The sequence below is a fragment of the Panthera pardus genome, unplaced genomic scaffold (assembly GCF_024362965.1).
Source record: "Panthera pardus isolate Hobbes unplaced genomic scaffold, ASM2436296v1 HiC_scaffold_25, whole genome shotgun sequence".
Classification (NCBI taxonomy): Eukaryota; Metazoa; Chordata; class Mammalia; order Carnivora; family Felidae; genus Panthera; species Panthera pardus.
Window position 1 is genome coordinate 16,345,796 of NW_026526821.1, and position 17,654 is coordinate 16,363,449.

The window sequence follows — 17,654 nt, forward strand, 5'->3', positions numbered from 1 at the left end:
TAAGTATATATATACATAGGTTTTTCATAAAGTTTTCTCAACATACAGAATGTGTAGCACATAATTTACAAATAATAAAATATACAAGTATTCTTCACTGTAAATTTCATATAGTGGGTTGATTCTCACAGAACACTTTCATCGCTTTTTGCTGGACTCTTGTATCTGTAGACAATTTATAGTTTCAGTTCAACCATACTTGACAAATGGAGTTGTATCTCAATCTACACAATCAACAAACCAAATAAAGCCCTGATTTGTAGTAACTGGTGAAAAGACTCCCACCACGGATGGTTTTGAGCTACCAGTGTGATGTCACTGAACGTGTAGTTGGGAAAATTGCGCAGTAACATGCCATACAGATACAACAGATATAAGTAACCCCAAGAGCATAGATAATAAGCGCAGGTAGTTAGAATACGTAAGAATAGGTAATTAGGAAACAATGGGTTTTGAATATTAACGTTGAGTTTCATTGTTAGTTTAGATAATGTAATTTTTAATAATGGCCATGTTTAACAATCATCTTGCCAAAGTCCTGAAAATGTAACAATCTGCTGTCACAGGCCTGTATAGTTGGCTCCAGGACAACATTGAGTTCACAACATAAACATATATTTCTTAATATGGGTTGAGGTAGAAAGAAAGAAAGAAAGAAAGAAAGAAAGAAAGAGAAAAAGAGAGAGAGGGAGAGGGAGAAATAAACGGAGGGAAAGAGAGGGAGGGAGAGAAAGAAAAAAGGAAGGAAGGAAGGAAGGAAGGAAGGAAGGAAGGAAGGAAGGAAGGAAGGAAAACTGCTCTAAAGACGTATAATTTTTCAAGTCTGGGTTTAACCTAGTCTGCAAAACTCTCCAGGGATAAAACTACATAGTCTTAAATGGAACAAACCCATATCCTTTGTACAGAAATACAAATCCTGAAAGTTTCAGGAGGTACATTTTTGAAAGTTCATTTGGGTGATGTCTAGAGTTTCTGTTCACGCAGAGCTCTTTCACCTTTTCTTGGAGTGCGGGATCAGCATCTGGATTTTCACTAATGGAACCGCTTTAATAATATCCAATTACCTCCCTGTTCTTGACCATTATGCAGTTTGCCATGGAAAGTAACAATGGTTGAGCATCTGGCAACCTTCAGGAGATAGAGATGATTTCAGATACTATTTACAAGCTGCCTTCACAAATGACATCTTTCTAGCTGTGTACTTCCCATTCCCAACCATGAAAAGCCAAGCTGGTGTGATCATCATTATATATATATATTTTTAAGAATGTAACTTTTTGAAGGCCCAGAGATACCTTGTTACAGAAGAACCCCAATTAGATAAATGTGATTTTCAGATATGAAGATCATCTTGAGATGGTTCTAAGGAATTAATGCTGTTGTTCTCATTAGTTTATTAATTCCCTGCATGAGAGGTTTTTTTTAATTTTGTTTTTATTTTTTGAGAGAGAGAGGGAGACAGGGACAGGGAGAGAGAGAGACTCCGGAACAGGCTCCACACTGTCAGCACAGAGCCAGATGTGGGGCCTAATCTCAAGACCATGAGTTATGACCTGAGCCGAAATCAAGAATCAGACACTTAACCAACTGAGCCACCCAGGCGCCCTTCTGCGTGAGGGATTTTAAATGTCAGTCCATTATAGGCATAGATCAGGTCAGTGCATCCCAAGTTTGGGGCATGAGAATATTTTAGACAGCTAGTGATGATGAATCCTTGATTTAGGGGCATGGGAATATTTTAGACAGCTAGTGATAATGAGTATTTCAATATAAATGTTTATTTGTGGTAAATACAATTGGCACACATAATCCATAATCTCAAGGATATTTTTGCTCGGGAAGCTATTCGGGAGGTATTTGAGTTTGAAATGTGTGTTGTTTAAAGAAAAGCTTTAAATAAATATTAGTATTGGTGGTATGTGGACATAGCAAAAGCAGCTAAGGTAGCCGAATGGCCTAAATGGTGATCCTCAAAAAGATGTGTCTTAACCCCTGGTACCTGGGAATGTGACCTTATTTGGAATGGGATCCTTGCAGATATAATCAAGGGTCTCAAAGTGAGATTATCCCGGATTTACGGTGGACCCGAAATCCAAGGACTATTACCCTGGTTAGAGACAGAAGGAGAAAGACACACAGAGGGGAGAAGGCTGTGTGCGGATGGAGGCAGAGACCGGAGTTACACAGCTACAAGCCAAGCAACGCCCAGGATTGCAGGCAGTCACCGGAAGCTGGGAGGCCTGGACAGGAGTCTCCCTCAGAGCCTCCGGAAGGAACCCTCCTTGCCAACAGCTTGGCACTTCCGGCTTCCAGAACTGTGAGAAAATAAGTTTCTGTTGCTCTAAGCTAAGCCGTTTGTAGTAATTTGTTACAGCGGTCCGAGGAAACTGATACAGCGGCCAAAAAAAAACAAAACAAAACAAAAAAAAAAAACCCAAAAACAAACAAACAAACAAACAAACAAACAAAACAAGTCACGAGTTTGAGAAACACTGAATTGGGCACCCAGCCATGATGGGGGTGAGAGGATTTAGCTCTGTGATAAACTGAGCAACTGAGTCACCAACACTCTCATCTGACCTTAACCCCCAGAGTCCAGCACTTTCACTCAATACACTAGTTGTTTAAAATGAAACGACTAGTTGATAGAATGAAATCTCATGTCCCTATACCTGGATCACCGTAATGACCTCGGGGTCATAAACTAACTCTTGGGAAGGGTTGAGCTCCTCTTGGCTCCCCATTTACGGATGAGAAAACTAAGGCGCAGATGGACGAGGTGTCTCCAAGCTTCCAAAAGAGACTAAATGATGCTGTGACCACTGCTCCAATCCCTACAACACTGCACTTAACTCTTTCCGGTATCCAGCAAATACTCCCGGAGCGCTTTTTCCCAGACCCAGAGAAGACTCCGAGGCTGCCACCTGGCGGCGGGACTGGGAGAAGTGAGAGAAGGACCGCGGCGTTCCGCAGCGGACGCCCTGCAGAGGCCGTCAGTGGCCAGGAGGGGGAGCGCGAGCGCCCCGCGAGGGGTGGGGCTCACGGGAGGCGCGCATGCGCCCAAGAGGAGGCACGGCGCCTTCCCGAGCGAAGGGCAAGACGGTAGCCGGGAGGACACCGGGAGGCGGACGGTGGCCGACGAGGTCGGGCATGGAGCATCTGGAGTGCTGCGCGAGGTTCCTCCGGGGGACGCTGGTGCGAGCGGCGGTGCGGCGCTACCTGCCCTGGGCGCTGGCGGCCTCCATGCTGGCGGGCTCCCTCCTCAAGGAGCTCTCCCCGCTGCCCGAGAGCTACCTCAGCAACAAGCGCAACGTCCTCAACGTGTGAGTGCGTCCCGGGTCCTCCCCTGTCCCCGCCATAGCCGACCCGCCGGGGCTTAGCTGCCCTGATGGACGAGTCAGCGGAAGGGGAGGCCTTCCCCGTCGTGACAGGTGCATCTGCACGCGTGTCGCGACCGAGGGATCCCCCGAATAGCTAGTGTCACTAGCAGTTGGCGTTTGCACGCCCAGACGAGCCAGCCTGAGTTGACTGGGCAGGGAGTGACTTGCAGGGCTGTGTGCGTGTCTGTGTGCGCCTGTCGGGGTGTGGGGTGGGATGGGGCGTTGAATTAGCCTCTGTCGCTGCGCCCCCACCTCCCCGTGGAGTCCGGAGTCAGCCCTGGACCTGCTTGGGAGATGCCACCTCTCTCCTGCCTGCCTGTATCAGACCCCACGCTAAGTCCCCCCCCGTCCCAGCTTGTGACAGAATCCCGTCACCACCTGTGAAAGACCTGCCTTCCCCTGCTGACTCTGCAACCTTTGCGAGCCTTGCCCCGGCCTCTGACCCAACTCCCGCTCCAAGACAGTCCCCGAGGAGTGGAACCCTCCAGCCTCTGACCTTTCCCCTGGATCTCCTGGGACCTTCTCAGCCACTCAGAGTTCATGGCAGTGGCCCAGGAAAGTAAGCCCAGTGGGGCTCTTTGAGACATCTCCTTAACTCCACCCACTCACGCCTTTTTGTTTGTTTGTTTAACGACTGGATTTTAAGTTTATTGCACAAAAACACTGTTGCGGTCTTAAAGGGAAACTCTGGAAGATAAGACTTGGCCCTTGAAGTGAACTTCGATTCTCCTTTAGAATTACGGTGTCAGCAGCATCTCCCAAAAGTCAACCTAACTTTCGTTACCTGCATAAAACCCCGGTTTCTCTCCGCAGCAGTTTTGTCAAATGCCTGACAGATCTTGGCTCTGGCAAGATCCTTGCATATCAGTCCCAGGGAAGAAGTGAGTGTCAGGCTCTTGGGTGGTGTGTGAGAAGCCTTTGGAACCCGGGAGAAAGTCATCCTGTCCTTGGCCCCCCTTCCTTCCTCACGCCTCCATGGAGGCTGGGCTAAGAATAGATGGATGATGAGTGTGGTTGTTAGCCCCAAGTCTCTTGCATGTGTGTTTCCTGTGGCCGGTCCCCAGGTCAGCCACCTTTGATGGGCAAGGGGGGACAGGCAGGCAGCTGCCACCTTATCTGGCCTGGGTGAGCTGGGAGCCAAGCAGCCTGGCAGACGAGTCCCTGTTGTGTGTGGGTAACCATAGGTTCTGATGTTTGGTTCCGAGCCTCTGCTAATTGGAGGGAACCAGTGAATCATTGGCTCTGGGAGGGATTTCAAAACTCACTTGGCCTCCTCAGCTCTATCTTTACAGCTGGGGAAACTGAGGCCTGGAGAAGTGTAGTAACAAGTTGAGTCGGAGTCAGGATTTGAACCTGATCTTCTGACTTGAACTCAAGCTCTGTTCTGAGATCATTTCTGCCATGTAGGAAAGAGCCACAGTGTGGGGGAGAAAAGACATGGGCTTTGGGGCTGGCCAGACCTTGGTTTACTCTGGGTTTGCTGGAGGTTTGATTGTGACCCTGGGCAGGTTACTGAACTTTTCTGAGCCTCACATTCTTTATAAAATGGGGCAAGTGAGACTTTCTTCCCAGGGTAAGTGGGAGTGTTCTTTGTGTTCACTTTCCCAGAGCCTGGATCACAGACTAAGATCCCAGGCCCTGGATTTGAATCCCGGCTGCACCTCTTATGACCTCTGCTTTGGGCACAATACTTGTATACCTCAGTTTTCTGATCTGTGAAATGGGGATAGTAACGGTAGCCAGCTCCTAGAGTTGTTTAAAGATTACATTTAAAGAACTTAGTAAGTGAAGTAGCTATCAGTAGCTGTTATCAACTTTTCTTAGTTCCCCTCCCTTGAGAGTCTGGAGACCTGAGTCATGACATTGTTTCCTCTCCACCATGTCCCCTCTCTTCACTTCCACTTTCCTCCTCTGCCAGGTATTTTGTCAAACTGGCCTGGGCCTGGACCTTCTGTCTCCTCCTGCCTTTCATTGCCCTCACCAACTACCACCTGACAGGCAAGGCCGGCCTGGTCCTGCGGCGGCTGAGCACCCTGCTTGTGGGCACGGCCATCTGGTATGTCTGCACAGCTCTCTTCTCCAACATCGAACACTACACGGGCAGCTGCTACCAGTCGCCGGCCCTGCAGGGGGTCAGAAAGGAGCACCAGAGTAAGAAGCAGTGCCACGGGGAAGGAGGCTTTTGGCACGGCTTTGACATCTCAGGCCACTCCTTCCTGCTGACCTTCTGCGCCCTCATGATTGTGGAGGAGATGGCTGTGCTGCATGAGGTGAAGACGGACCGAAGCCACTGCCTCCACACCGCCATCACCACCCTGGTGGTGGCCCTGGGCTTCCTCACCTTCATCTGGGTGTGGATGTTTCTGTGCACGGCCGTTTACTTCCACGACTTGTCCCAGAAACTGTTTGGCACCCTGTTTGGTTTGCTGGGCTGGTACGGGACCTATGGGTTTTGGTATCTGAAACCCTTTTCCCCAGGACTTCCTCCCCAGAGCTCTAGTTTGAATTTGAAGCAAGACAGTTACAAGGAATAAAAGAGAAACAAAAGGGGTGATAGATAGCAGGGCAATGGCTAATGTATTTTTCATGATTTTTCTTGGCTACTTGACTAAAGTATCAGTCCTCCTTCAGCGAGGGAGCTCACCAGGCGGTTTTGGTGAGTGGTGGTGGAGTCTGGGGAGGGACTTGAATCCCCACACTTCTTGGCCATGTCATCTTGTGTCACAAATACCACCCTTCCCAGTCAGGCACTTTTTGTCCCTGGCAAGACTTGACCTTAATCTGGAATGTCCCTTTTGTCCCTAGAGGGCAGAGCTAAGGCTCAGAGAGACGACAGAATCAGGAAGGCCTCCACTGGTGTGGCTGGAGGGGAGGCCAGGGCCTCAGCACCCTTCTCTGCCACTGTCATTCTCTCCCTGATTCTAGTCATCTTGTACTTTAATGGCTGACTTAACGCTGTTATTTAATAATATTGCCCTCTGGTCAGCTTTGCGTAAGCATTTATTTCCAGCAGGGTTCTTTATAAAACAACCACCTGCCTGAAGATACTCTCTGGTGGTGGTATTTGTTTATCCTCAGAATGTTCTATATCACAACTGGCTTGTGATTACCTACCAAAACAGTTCAACTGGAGTGCCTCTGTGGCTGAGTATTGGATGATTTTTGTGTAACGAACATTGCCAGTTTTCTGTCTGTGTTGCCCAGTTTTACTGGCTTTTGGAGCAATAAGGTTACCTTTTTTTCCTACTATTTTGAGCAAATGCTTTATTGTTTTCAATAACAACTATGGCGTTTGTTCTGTGTTGACAAAACTGACGATAACCCACAACCTCGATGCTGCACTTTGGCACGTGTGTGGATAGCTTTGAGGGTTTTCTTAGAACACTAATTTACTTTTTATAAAATAGACTCCTGGATTATGGTATTAAACTCCCCCTCGCTTCATGGGGCTGTTTTCTCTATTAAGAATAAAACCTGAAAGCAGACATTTTAATACTAACTTGATGAAATTTAAGCTGAGTCAGAGTAACTTTGCAAAATGCATACTTGCACTGAAACTTTCCTGACCACGCATCAGTGGTGTAAGCTGAACGGTGTCCTTCAGACTCAGCTGATAAGTACATTGACCAGTCTGCTGTGGCCCAAGGAATTTTTACATTTTGGACAAGATTATGATAAATTGGAGGTGAAGGAAAACGTCTTCCATTGTCTCTGATGGCAGGAAGCCTACTGTTTACAAAAATGTCCCTGTTAAATGTCGGCACGACTTTGGCCCTACCCTCCACCAGACCCAAACTGGGCCTGCTCAGCTGGCCTTGAAATCGGTCTTTCCTTTCCCCCTTTGCACACTTCTCAGTGTCCAGCCTGTCCTTCTGTGGCCTGTCACCTTCACCCGCAAAGTTACGGTTACAGCTCTGTGATAAGACACTCCCCCGCCACCCGTCATCTCCACAGGTTGCAGGCTGCCTATTTACTGTCTCCTTAGGCCTTTATACCCAGCCCTTCGCATTTTGGATAATCATCCTGGAAGCTTCCTTGATGCTCCTTCTCTCCCTCAAAGCTAAGCCTGACAAGTACTACACTTAACTGCCTTAACTCAAGCTTACATGTTAGGAGCTTGAGGCCTGAAAAATCTTCAGGGTAAATTGTATTTCTTATAAAGATGTATTTAAAATATATATTTGGTATCCCACCAGGCTGCATGTTAATTTGTATTGATGAAAATGTGAGGTATGATACGTTGTACCGAAAGGCGGCAGAAATGTTGGCTCTGAGATTTCGGAGGTGTCACCCGTGGTGCTTTGGGACGTTGGGAGCGTTGGCAAGATATGACGGGCCCCATGAGATTTTTTTTGCCCTTTGGAGTTTTCGTCTGTAAACGGGGAGGTAGAGTAGGCGGGGGGGGGGGGGGGGGCTTGTTGAAGGGGTTGAAGTCTCTCCTGAGTTTCGTGTTCAGCACCAAAGGCAGCAGACACAAGGTGACTCTATGTGTCTATTTGTCACACTTAAATACCCAGACATTTTCCCCCTAGCAGATCTGATTCAGGCTCAGCATTAAAATTAACTCTGTGGAAAGTGTCAGTTACCAGCCCTTGTGTACTGAGCAGTCTTCTATCACTTCCTGTTCAGTCTTAGCACCCTCGCCTTTTCCTTGGGAACGTGCTCCCTACCCCTCTGTGAGGCAGCGTGGTTTGGTGAAAGAGTTTGGGCTTAGGAAAATGCGAGACGGGGTTCAAATATTGGCACCACCACTGAGAGGTGTCTGACCACAGGCAAGCTTCGTGTCCACACCTGGACAATGGAGATGATACGTTAGGATTACGGGAAATGATGTATGTAAAACACCCAGCACATGTGCTTAGCGGACCAAAATCCCTCATCTCCTTTTTCCTCACCTAAAGCCTTTAGAACTTCTTGGCTCCTTAGAGGAGGCAGGGAAACTAACATCTACTTTTGAGTACCATTTGGGGTCTGGGTCTCCTGTTGAAATAGTCTTGTATCTTTTGAAAAGTGTCTGTTGTCCCCAGGTGCTGAGCAAGAGGCTTGGAAGGGCATCTGTGATCCCAGAATACCACCATGCTTGTTTGGCGTCTCCACCCTGAGGTTCATTCACTGACACCTCATTTTCCATGTGCATCTGTCATAGTCTGAGTACCAGATTGTATTTAGAGTTTGGCTCCTGCCACTGTTACATACACACAGATCGTGTGTGTAAACAAGCAAATTAAGTAAACTGGAGATAATGAAATCCCACGTTCCGTGTTTCATGTGTTCCTTTCTAAAACCCTTAAGAAAGTCCAGAACCAGGAAAGCGCAGCCTACTTTATGAAAATGGTATAGTTCTTACTTGAGCTACTCGTTAGATACAGGGTGTTCCATGACTATGGTTACTCCTTTTTTTTTTTTTTTTTTCCTCCTCAATTCTATAACCAAGTATATGTTCAGTCATATTATTTCTTTTTTTGGTTTTGTTTTCCAGTCATACATTTCTTAGCTTGATTTACTCCTTCCCTTTGTGTCATAGCTATGTCTGAGAGTCCTGAGGTCTGAATCAACCAGATTTGGGAGTTTTCTGGGCAGAAGGAGAGGAGTTGAGCCTCATGGGAGTAACACTGACGAGCGGGTACAAAGTCCACTCCAATGAGGTCGGCTGTGAGAGTGCCCTGTGCCCTGGAGGCCTAGACCTCTTAGTGCCTGCCTACTCGTTTGTCAGCCTTACCTGGTTGGCACCTCCAGGTAGTGTCTGTTGAAAGCTCCAGAAAGCTCTACGGCTGTAGGATTAAAAGCTCCTTAGATGTTGTACTTCCCTCTGCAGATTTCGCCAGCAGCACCAAGCTTCCTGAGTTCGTACTGTGAGCCAGGAGCTGATAGTCAGGATAAACTCTCTCCCCGCTGGAGTTTGTGGTCCAAAGTCTGTCCACTCAGAGCTTCAGGCAGGTGCTGGAGTTGCAGAGAACTTGATACATCTGTGCATTAGAGGAATTTTCAGTCTTGTGGACGAGACACAAAAGGAATCAACAACCACCATCAAGTGTTTTGTTTTTTTTTAATGTTTATTTATTTTTGACAGAGAGAGAGAGAGAGAGAGAGAGCAGGGGAAGAGCAGAGAGAGAGGGAGACACAGAATCTGAAGCAGGTTCTAGGCTGTGAGCTGTCAGCACGGAGCCCAGTGGCCGGTTTTGGGGCTTGAACTCATGAACCACGAGACCATGACCTGAGCCAAAGTCGGACGCTTAACAGGCTAAGCCACTCCGGTGCCCCTGAAATGTTCTGAGTGCTGGGGCAAGGTCAGGGCCTGGGAACATAGAGCAGGGGACAATCAGATGCCCTGGGAAATTAGAAAATATTTTCACAGAACATAACCACTCTTTTGGGTCTTGAAGGTGGGGAGGAGTTCAGGCAGTTAGAGAAGGGAATCCAAGCAAGTGAGAACAGGACGCACAAAGGCACAAAGATATGCTACAGTGACTTTTATCCAGACATCCCTTCTCAAGGAACATAACATTCCCCCCATTTTCCAGAGCAACGGAGCATGAAGAAAGGCATGAAGGACTGCAGGGGTGATGGATGTGCTATAGCATGGAGAGCCCGCAGCTAGAGGTGAGGCTACCTGGCTTTGAGCTGGATGCTGCCACTTCTGATTCTGCTTTCCTGTGTGACTCTGGATTCGTCAGTCACCATCCCTGGCTGTCAATTCCTTACCCGATAAAAGAGGGGGGTGGACTGAGTAATCCCACCAACGCGTCTGCTCTATTCCCTTTCTCTGTTCTGCTTCCCAAGCTGGTTGTGATCCTATTTTAGGAAACAACGTGAAAAGAAACTCCTACTCAGAGCTGAGGTGGCAGCTGGTTTTCTAGTGAGTGATGGAGAAGCCCACCTCTGGGTGCTCTTTGTCACCCCCCGCTTTTCTGTGCATCCATAGCCTAATGTAGTTCAGACCTGATTTGTATGCATTCATCTGGACTTACTGGACATGGGGAGCTGAGCCTCATTCCCAGAGGGATGAACTCCAGAGGCCTTACCAAAAGAAGTCTCTAAACTCAAGCCATTTTTGACAGATCACTTTTGACCAGGGAAGGGGTAGGTTCCGTTCAGAGAAACCCTGTGCAGTGTAGTCACCTTCAGAAATTGTCCCCAAAGCCCCTAATACAGTCGCTGAGTTTTGAAAGTTGAACACACAGCACAGAAAATAGGTGCCCTCCTTCCCTGGGGAGAGGGGAGGTAGTAGATTAGTACCACGTGTTTAGAAGGTAACCTAGTAGTGTCCAGACTTAAAATGGGCGGACCCAGCAACCTCTGTCTTGGGCCGTGGGCTGTGGAAAGGGGTGTAGAAGCGGGCAAATGAGTATAAAGACCTCATTGTGGCAACGTGTAACAGCGAGAAGTTGTCACGATCTGTTGTCCTACCAAATTACGGTAACTATATCAAAAATAACAGTGCAGTCACTACAAAGAATCAGTGATGTATCAGCATGGAATCTGGAGGCAGGCAGACTCGGATTTGCACTGCTTGGAACTTACAGCTGTGTGTCCTCTCTCCAGTCATTCTCTCCGAGCCTCTCCTCCTGGGAGTGTAAGGTCGGGATGATGGTGGCTTCCCTCACCCAACATTCAGGGCTTCAGTGTTCAAGGCACACTGAGGGAACCAGGCACTGTGCGAGGTCCAGTGTTAATTCAAAGAGACATGGTGCCTTTGGGGGGATTCGTCCAGCTGGGTGCAGGCAGTGAATTGAGCAACTCCCAAGCTGTGCTGAGATTCTAAAGCACAGTGTGCCCCCAGCCTACTCTGACCTTGTCACAGCCCAGGCAGAAATGGTTTGTATAAAGCGCTTAGAAAAGCAAAAGCGGGAGGAGATTAATGTGGACTCCAGCCAGACTGCCTGGGTTCAAATCCTGGCTCTGCCACACACACTCTGGCTTTGTGACCTGGAGCGAATTCCTTAATCTTCTGGCCTCGGTTTCCTCATCTGTACAATGGGGATGATATAAGTACCTAGCTCATAGGGTTGTCATGAGGATTAAATGAATAGATACCTGTAAAGTGTATCTTAAGTGGATTAGAACAGGACCTAGTGTATTGGAAGTACCATACACATGTCTTCAAGGGCACAGTAAGTCTAACGTGCCATCATTACCATAACTTACTTTAAAATCAGAAGAAAGGAACCCCATACATGTCAGCACTTTAATTTTGATCAACTCAGAAGTAATTAAAATGGACAGGTAATGAATGTAGAAGGCCATGTCCCAGTGACCTAGCGTGGGAATGGGGCCTCTGAGAGTCTGCGGTCTGCTTTCAGGGCTCACGGAGGGATGAGGGAGAGCAAGAGAGGTGTTATCCAGGAGAGCCGAAAGGAAAGGCCATCTGTTTATCCGTGGGGATTTGGGGGCAAGGAAAAGTAGGTCTCCCCGTTTGAGGTGCTGTCCACTCACAGGCAAGCTAAAGGCTGGCTGACCCGGCTTTCCAGGCTGCTTATTTTGGGGAACTGGGCTGGGTGCCTTATCACGGAGCCTGCCTTCCCTCGTCTTCTCTGCCAGGGCGTGGCTGAGGTGTCTGAGTGCTTAGGAGATAAGCAGGTGGAGAAGCCTGGGAGCCAGCCCTCATAAGCATCTTAATTTCTGGAGCAGTGTTGTTCAGGTCCTGCCCAAACAAGCTGCTACCACCCACCGCCCCACCCCACCCCCACCCTTCCATCCCTTTTTGACTTCTGCTCCAATTGCCTGAGGATTCTGTGTCTGCTCTGTGTCTGCCAGATACTCCCCTGCTCCTGGGGACTAATGCAGGGGTGAATGGTGACTCTCATCTGGAGTTAGTAGAAGCTTTGGATTAGAGCAAGCAGACTGCATTCAAATCCTGCCTGTCCACTCCTGCCTGTCCACGGCTGTGTGACCTTAGGCAAGTCACTTAGCCTCTCTGGGCTTGTGAAATGGGGATAGGACTTTTTTTCTACCTCACTAGTCTTTGGGTGGCTTAATGAATATCATGGATGGGAAAATATTTTATAAGTTTTAAAATGTCAGGCACCCACGAGGGCTGCTTATTACTGAAGAGATTCACCTTTGTCTAGTGAAGCTAGAGCTAAAGCTAGAGCTTTGTCTTTCTCAGAAGCCTGGGCCCTGTAACCCCTGCATGGCCCCAGGAACCCTAAAAATGAGCTGGTGTCACCAATATAGTTTTAAAAATGCAACATTGAATTAAATTAGTAACAACTAGCATTTGTTCTAATTTTTTAAATCTGGTGCCTGACGTTTTTATTGTATTATCTCAACCTAGGCCATAGAGAAAACAGGAAGGTCTTTGGCTTCTAACACAGTTGGTTTCGTATCCCAGCTCTGCCAGTGTATTAGTCAACTATTGCTGTAATAATGCTTTGTAACAAACCTCCCCCAGCGTGATGGCTTATGACCACAGATGCTCACAGGTAACTGCAACTCACTGACGTGGGCGGGTCTTAACTAGTGAGTTCTGCTCCAGGCCACAGCTGGGCTCAGGTCTGGGGTCCAGACTAAAAGGGCAGCAAATACGTGGGGCATGTTCTTCTTGTGATGATCCCCGGGGCACGAAAGCCTAAGACAAATTGAACGGTACCTGCAAGCCGCTGCTTGTGTCACATCCTCCCATTGACATTCCACTGGCTCAAGGTGGTCATATGGGCAAGCCTGGCATCTGCAGGAAAGGAAATAAAGAAAACTCCACCCACAGTGGGACATGCTACAAAATTATATGGCAAAAGCTGTGGATATATAATCCTGTTAGGAAATCCAGCAACCCAATCTACCCCTTGTGCCTTGGGTGCTTAACTCTCCAAGCCTCTGTTTCTTCATCAGTGAAACATAAAAGTCTATGTTTTGCAGAGTCAGAAATAATGTATGTGAATTTCCTAGGGCATAGTTAGTATTCAATGGATGGCAGCTATTATTATCAACTCCATTTTAGAAATGAGAAAACTGAGACCTCTAGGCAGTGTGGTCTTAGATTGTGAGGGAAAGATGAAACAGGTCTTTGGAGATATGTTGAAGTGACCTGGACAAGTATTCTGTGGCTTTGGGAGTAAAAGCTGTGAGCTGAAGAAAATATGGCCTTATTGTCCCCCCCCCCCCCCCCCCCCCCCCCCGCTACGGATCTGTGAATGATGGAGAGACATTTTGCAACAGTGTAAACTTTGGGGATGCCCATTACCACGGTCTGGGTGGTGGTGGTGACTGAACTCTGATAGCCCCACATCCTCCTCCTCTCTGCTTCCCTCCATGGCACCTCACAGAAGGCTCAGCAACTGATGGATTCTGAGCAAATGTTTGCATATTGATTCTTCTTGTCCTCCACCCTAGGTTCTCTCCATGACGTTCCAAGAGACAGAATGGGACCAGGGAAAAGACTCTTGGCTTTAGCTCACTCATAGTGGGATCCTGACCAAACCAGAAACCAGCCCATCTAGGGCCTCAGTTTCCCCATATGCAGAACAGGTGGGCGGACGTGCATGGTGTCTCCCAGCCTGGACTTTGAGTCTATGATTTTCTCTAACCACCTGCCTGTGCCTCATCTCATTCAGTTATTCCTTGTGTTAGAGTCTGCTAGCTGTGCACCAAGATCTGTTCTCTCCTTCCAGACATTTTCCAGTCTCCTGTGCAGCTGGGCAAGGCCGTGCGATTAAATTCTCACCTATGCAATGTGAGTGGAAGTGATGTGACCCTCTTTCAAGTGTAGGCCTTAAAATACCGGACACACACTCTTCCAGCCTCTCTTTCCCTTCTGATCAGATAAAACCTGGGCCTCGCGTGCCCTGTGAATGAGGACAATGCACAGGAGGAAGGTGGGGAAACAGCATGGAAGGAGTCTGGGTCCCTGAACAAAGACAGGAGACAGACTCCAGGCCAGTTTATACCACTCCCCTCATTAATGGGACAAAACTGAATTTCCACTCTCCTAAGTCTTGATGTTTTGTTTTTTTTTTCCCTCTTGTTAAAAATTGCTTGGGGGGTGCCTGGGTGGCTCAGGTGGTTAAGCGTCCAACTTCGGCTCAGGTCATGATCTCATAGTTCATGAATTCAAGCCCTGCATTGGGCTCTGTGCTAACAGCTCAGAGCCTGGAGCCTGCTTTGGATTCTGTGTCTCCCTCTCTCTCTGCCCCTCCCCCACTCACATGCTGTCTCTCTCTCTCTCTCTCTCTCTCTCTCTCAAGAAAAAAATAAATAATAAACATTAAACATTTTTTTGTAATAAAAAAACAAACGAAACAAAACAACAACAAAAAACTCACTTGGTCATTGTAACAATTCTGCCTTCCCTGCCTGCTGTACTCCATCTCCTTTATTCCCACTTCTCCAGGCCTGGCTTCCTTGCTCTCCAGGCAGATGCCCTGGGAGATGCCCTAATGTGTTAGGTGTTTGGTGGAGACACAGCTCAGTTGGGCATCAGCCTCTCTGCCAGCTCTTCTAACAGCTGAAGACCCTGTCTCCAAACTGAGATTGACTGCTTCTCAGTCTTTGCTGTGGGCAGTCACCTTACAGTCTCAGCAGGACCAGACAGACCTCCACCTCTTCCTGCTGGTCAGTCACTGCCTCCCCCCATCCCAGGCTAAGCCTCCACTCATCACCCGAGGCAAAGTCATGTGTTAAGGCCATCCCAACATTTCTACCTCTCCAACTAGACAGAAGAGCTATTCGGGTAGACCAGGGAAAGTTCCTGGAACTCCTCACGCCCCCACACACTAGACTAGTTACAACACTGGAAAATGGGTGGGCCTGGAGAAGGGTCATGTTTCATCATGAACTCCTTCAGGTGGTGACTCAAACTGCCGTTTTTTCAGATGTGGCTTCTTTACTAAAGAAAATCAACACAGTGTCTAACACTTTTAATGCAACATCTGGTCTGGAAACTGTTGTTCTCTCTACCATTTGGTGAGGACCACCAAAAGCCATTTGCTGTTATTGGGCAGAGCAGTAGCTTCTCACTGTGCGGCTATGTCAGCTTTTTTGTTCTCTGTTGTAATCTCATGTATAGAGACCTTGATTACCCTGATGTCCCCATAATAAGACACTGACCCACTATGTTGATGACATCATGTTGTTCCCGGTGAAAAGGAAATGGCAAGTGCACCAGATGCTTTAGAAAGACCCACACATGCCAGAGGGTGGTATATAAACCTCAGGAACATTCAGGAACCTGTACCTTGTTAAAATTTCTAGGGACCCGGGGGTTAGGAAATGTCAGGCTATGCCTTCCAAGTGAAGAAGTTGCTATGCCTGCCACTAAGATGGAAGCACTGCAACTGGTAGCCCTGTTTGGATTTGAGAGACAACGTTCACCCATTTGTGTGTGTTGCTCCAAACCATTTACAGGGTAACCCATAAGACTTCTGGTTTTGGGTGGATCCCAAAGTAGATGCAGGCTGCAGTTCAGATGCTCGGAATGACCCAGCAGATCCAATGGTGTTGAAATTGTCTGTGGTTTAGACATGGTGGGTGGAGCCTCCAGCCAGCCCTAAGAAGAAACTCTCAGCACATACCCCCACGCTCTTGGAACAAAGTCCTGTCCTCTTCTGCATATAACAACTGTCCTTTTGAAAATTCGTTTCTGGCCTGCTACTGGGCCCTGGAAGAGACTGAACACCTGGCCATGAGACACCAAATGACTAAGCAACCTGAGCTGCCTGTCGTGAACTGGATGCCATCTGATTGATCAAGCCATAAGGCTGGGTACGTAGAGCAGCATTCTATCAACTGGAAGTGAAACAGCTCAGAGGATGTCAACTATTCCTGCCACCTCACCACCTCTTCCTCATCCAACACCTAAGGACTTGTGATGAACTCACTCTGATCAAATGATGGAGGAAGAAAAATCTCAATCCTGGTACCAACTGGGAGTGGGTGGTTGCAGCACCACGGGGAATGCCCTCAAAGACATTGGAGAAGGAGAATCCTCACTGTGAACAGGACTTCAGGCAGTAACTGTGGTTGTCCACTATATCTAGATGGAGACAGAAGTCCAGAAAGACGGATCTACACATATTCGTGGAATGGATGGTTTGGCTGGATGATCAAGAGCATGGAGACAGCAAGAATGGAGGATTGGTAACCAGGATATCTGTGAAAGAAAGAATGTGGGCGAATCTGTAACAATGGGCACAGAAAGAGAATATTTGTATCTCCCCCAAAAGTACTCAGTAGAGGAGCGTGTTAACAAATATTTGGACAAAATGACTTGTTTTGTAGATACAAGTCGTTCCCTTCCCCCAGCCACCCTAGTGCTTGCTCAATGGGCTCACATACAAAATGGCCATGGTGATCGAGCTAGAGGTTCTAGGTGGACACAACAACACGGACTCCCTCTCAGCAAGACTGATGTAGGTAATACCAGCATCAAGTACCCAACATGCACAGAATTCCTGATATGGAGCCATTCCCTGTAGGAACTAGCCACCTAGTGGCAAACTGGTCACATTGACCCCTTCCATCATGGAGAGAGCAGCGAGCAGCAATTTGTATATCCTATATATGGATTTGCCTTCTTTGACCACGACATCCACGGACATCTTGGCTCCAGTCCTGGTATTCCATACAATATTGCTTCTGACCAAGGGGTTGATATCACTGCAAAAGAAATGCAACGGCGTAATTATACCTGTGGAACTTTCTGGTCTTACCATGTGCTCTATTATCTAGAAGCAGCTATGCTTATAGAACATTGAAATGGCCTATTAAAGACTCCATTACAGCACCAGCCAGGAGACACTGCAATGTTGAGGTGATGTCCTACAGGATGCAGTATAAACTTTGTATGGCCCACAGTGCTGTTCCTTCCCCATACAGAAAACATAGGTTCAGCAGTGCTGAGGTGGGAATGGGAGACTAGCTCTCATTATTGCACATAATAGCCCATTCACAAAAATGTTGCTATCCATTCCTGAATCTTTGGACTTTTATGGTTTAGAGATTATAATTCCCAAGGAAGGAATGCTTCTGTTGGGGAATACATCAATGGTTCAACTAAATTAGTAGAAGCTGAGATTATAATTTGGCCATTTTGATCTCCTACCATTGAAACTACACGCAAAAAGTTTACAGACTAGGGTTATTGGTCCTGGTCATCGAGGGTAAATGGGGTTGCTGCTGCAATGGTGGCATGGAAAACTATGTATAGGAAGTAGAGGATTCCCTGGGGTGTCCCATGGTATTTCCATGGCCAATAGTAAAAGATTAATGGACGACCACAGCAACTCAAGACCACCAAAGCCTGAGTCAGATAAAATACCCCAACCATGAGGTGCTGGTCCT

At 47.6% G+C, this 17,654-nt stretch overlaps 1 protein-coding gene across 1 annotated transcript; it reads left to right on the forward strand.

The window, feature by feature from the left end:
- The first annotated feature begins 3,074 nt into the window (after nucleotides 1-3,074).
- Nucleotides 3,075-8,633, forward strand: FITM2 (fat storage inducing transmembrane protein 2). The gene is made up of 2 exons (XM_019458418.2): nucleotides 3,075-3,323; nucleotides 5,299-8,633. Exons 1-2 carry the CDS (start codon nucleotides 3,151-3,153, stop codon nucleotides 5,912-5,914), a joined length of 789 nt encoding a protein of 262 aa, XP_019313963.1. The 5' UTR covers nucleotides 3,075-3,150; the 3' UTR covers nucleotides 5,915-8,633.
- The last annotated feature ends 9,021 nt before the right edge of the window (nucleotides 8,634-17,654 follow it).

What these genes read in the sequence shown, in the direction of transcription:
- FITM2 (XM_019458418.2), top strand. Translation starts at nt 3,151, where the DNA reads ATGGAGCATCTGGAGTGCTGCGCGAGGTTCCTCCGGGGGACGCTGGTG. An exon ending in AAGCGCAACGTCCTCAACGT is followed by an intron (nt 3,324 to 5,298) that starts GTGAGTGCGTCC and finishes CTCCTCTGCCAG; the next exon opens with GTATTTTGTCAAACTGGCCT.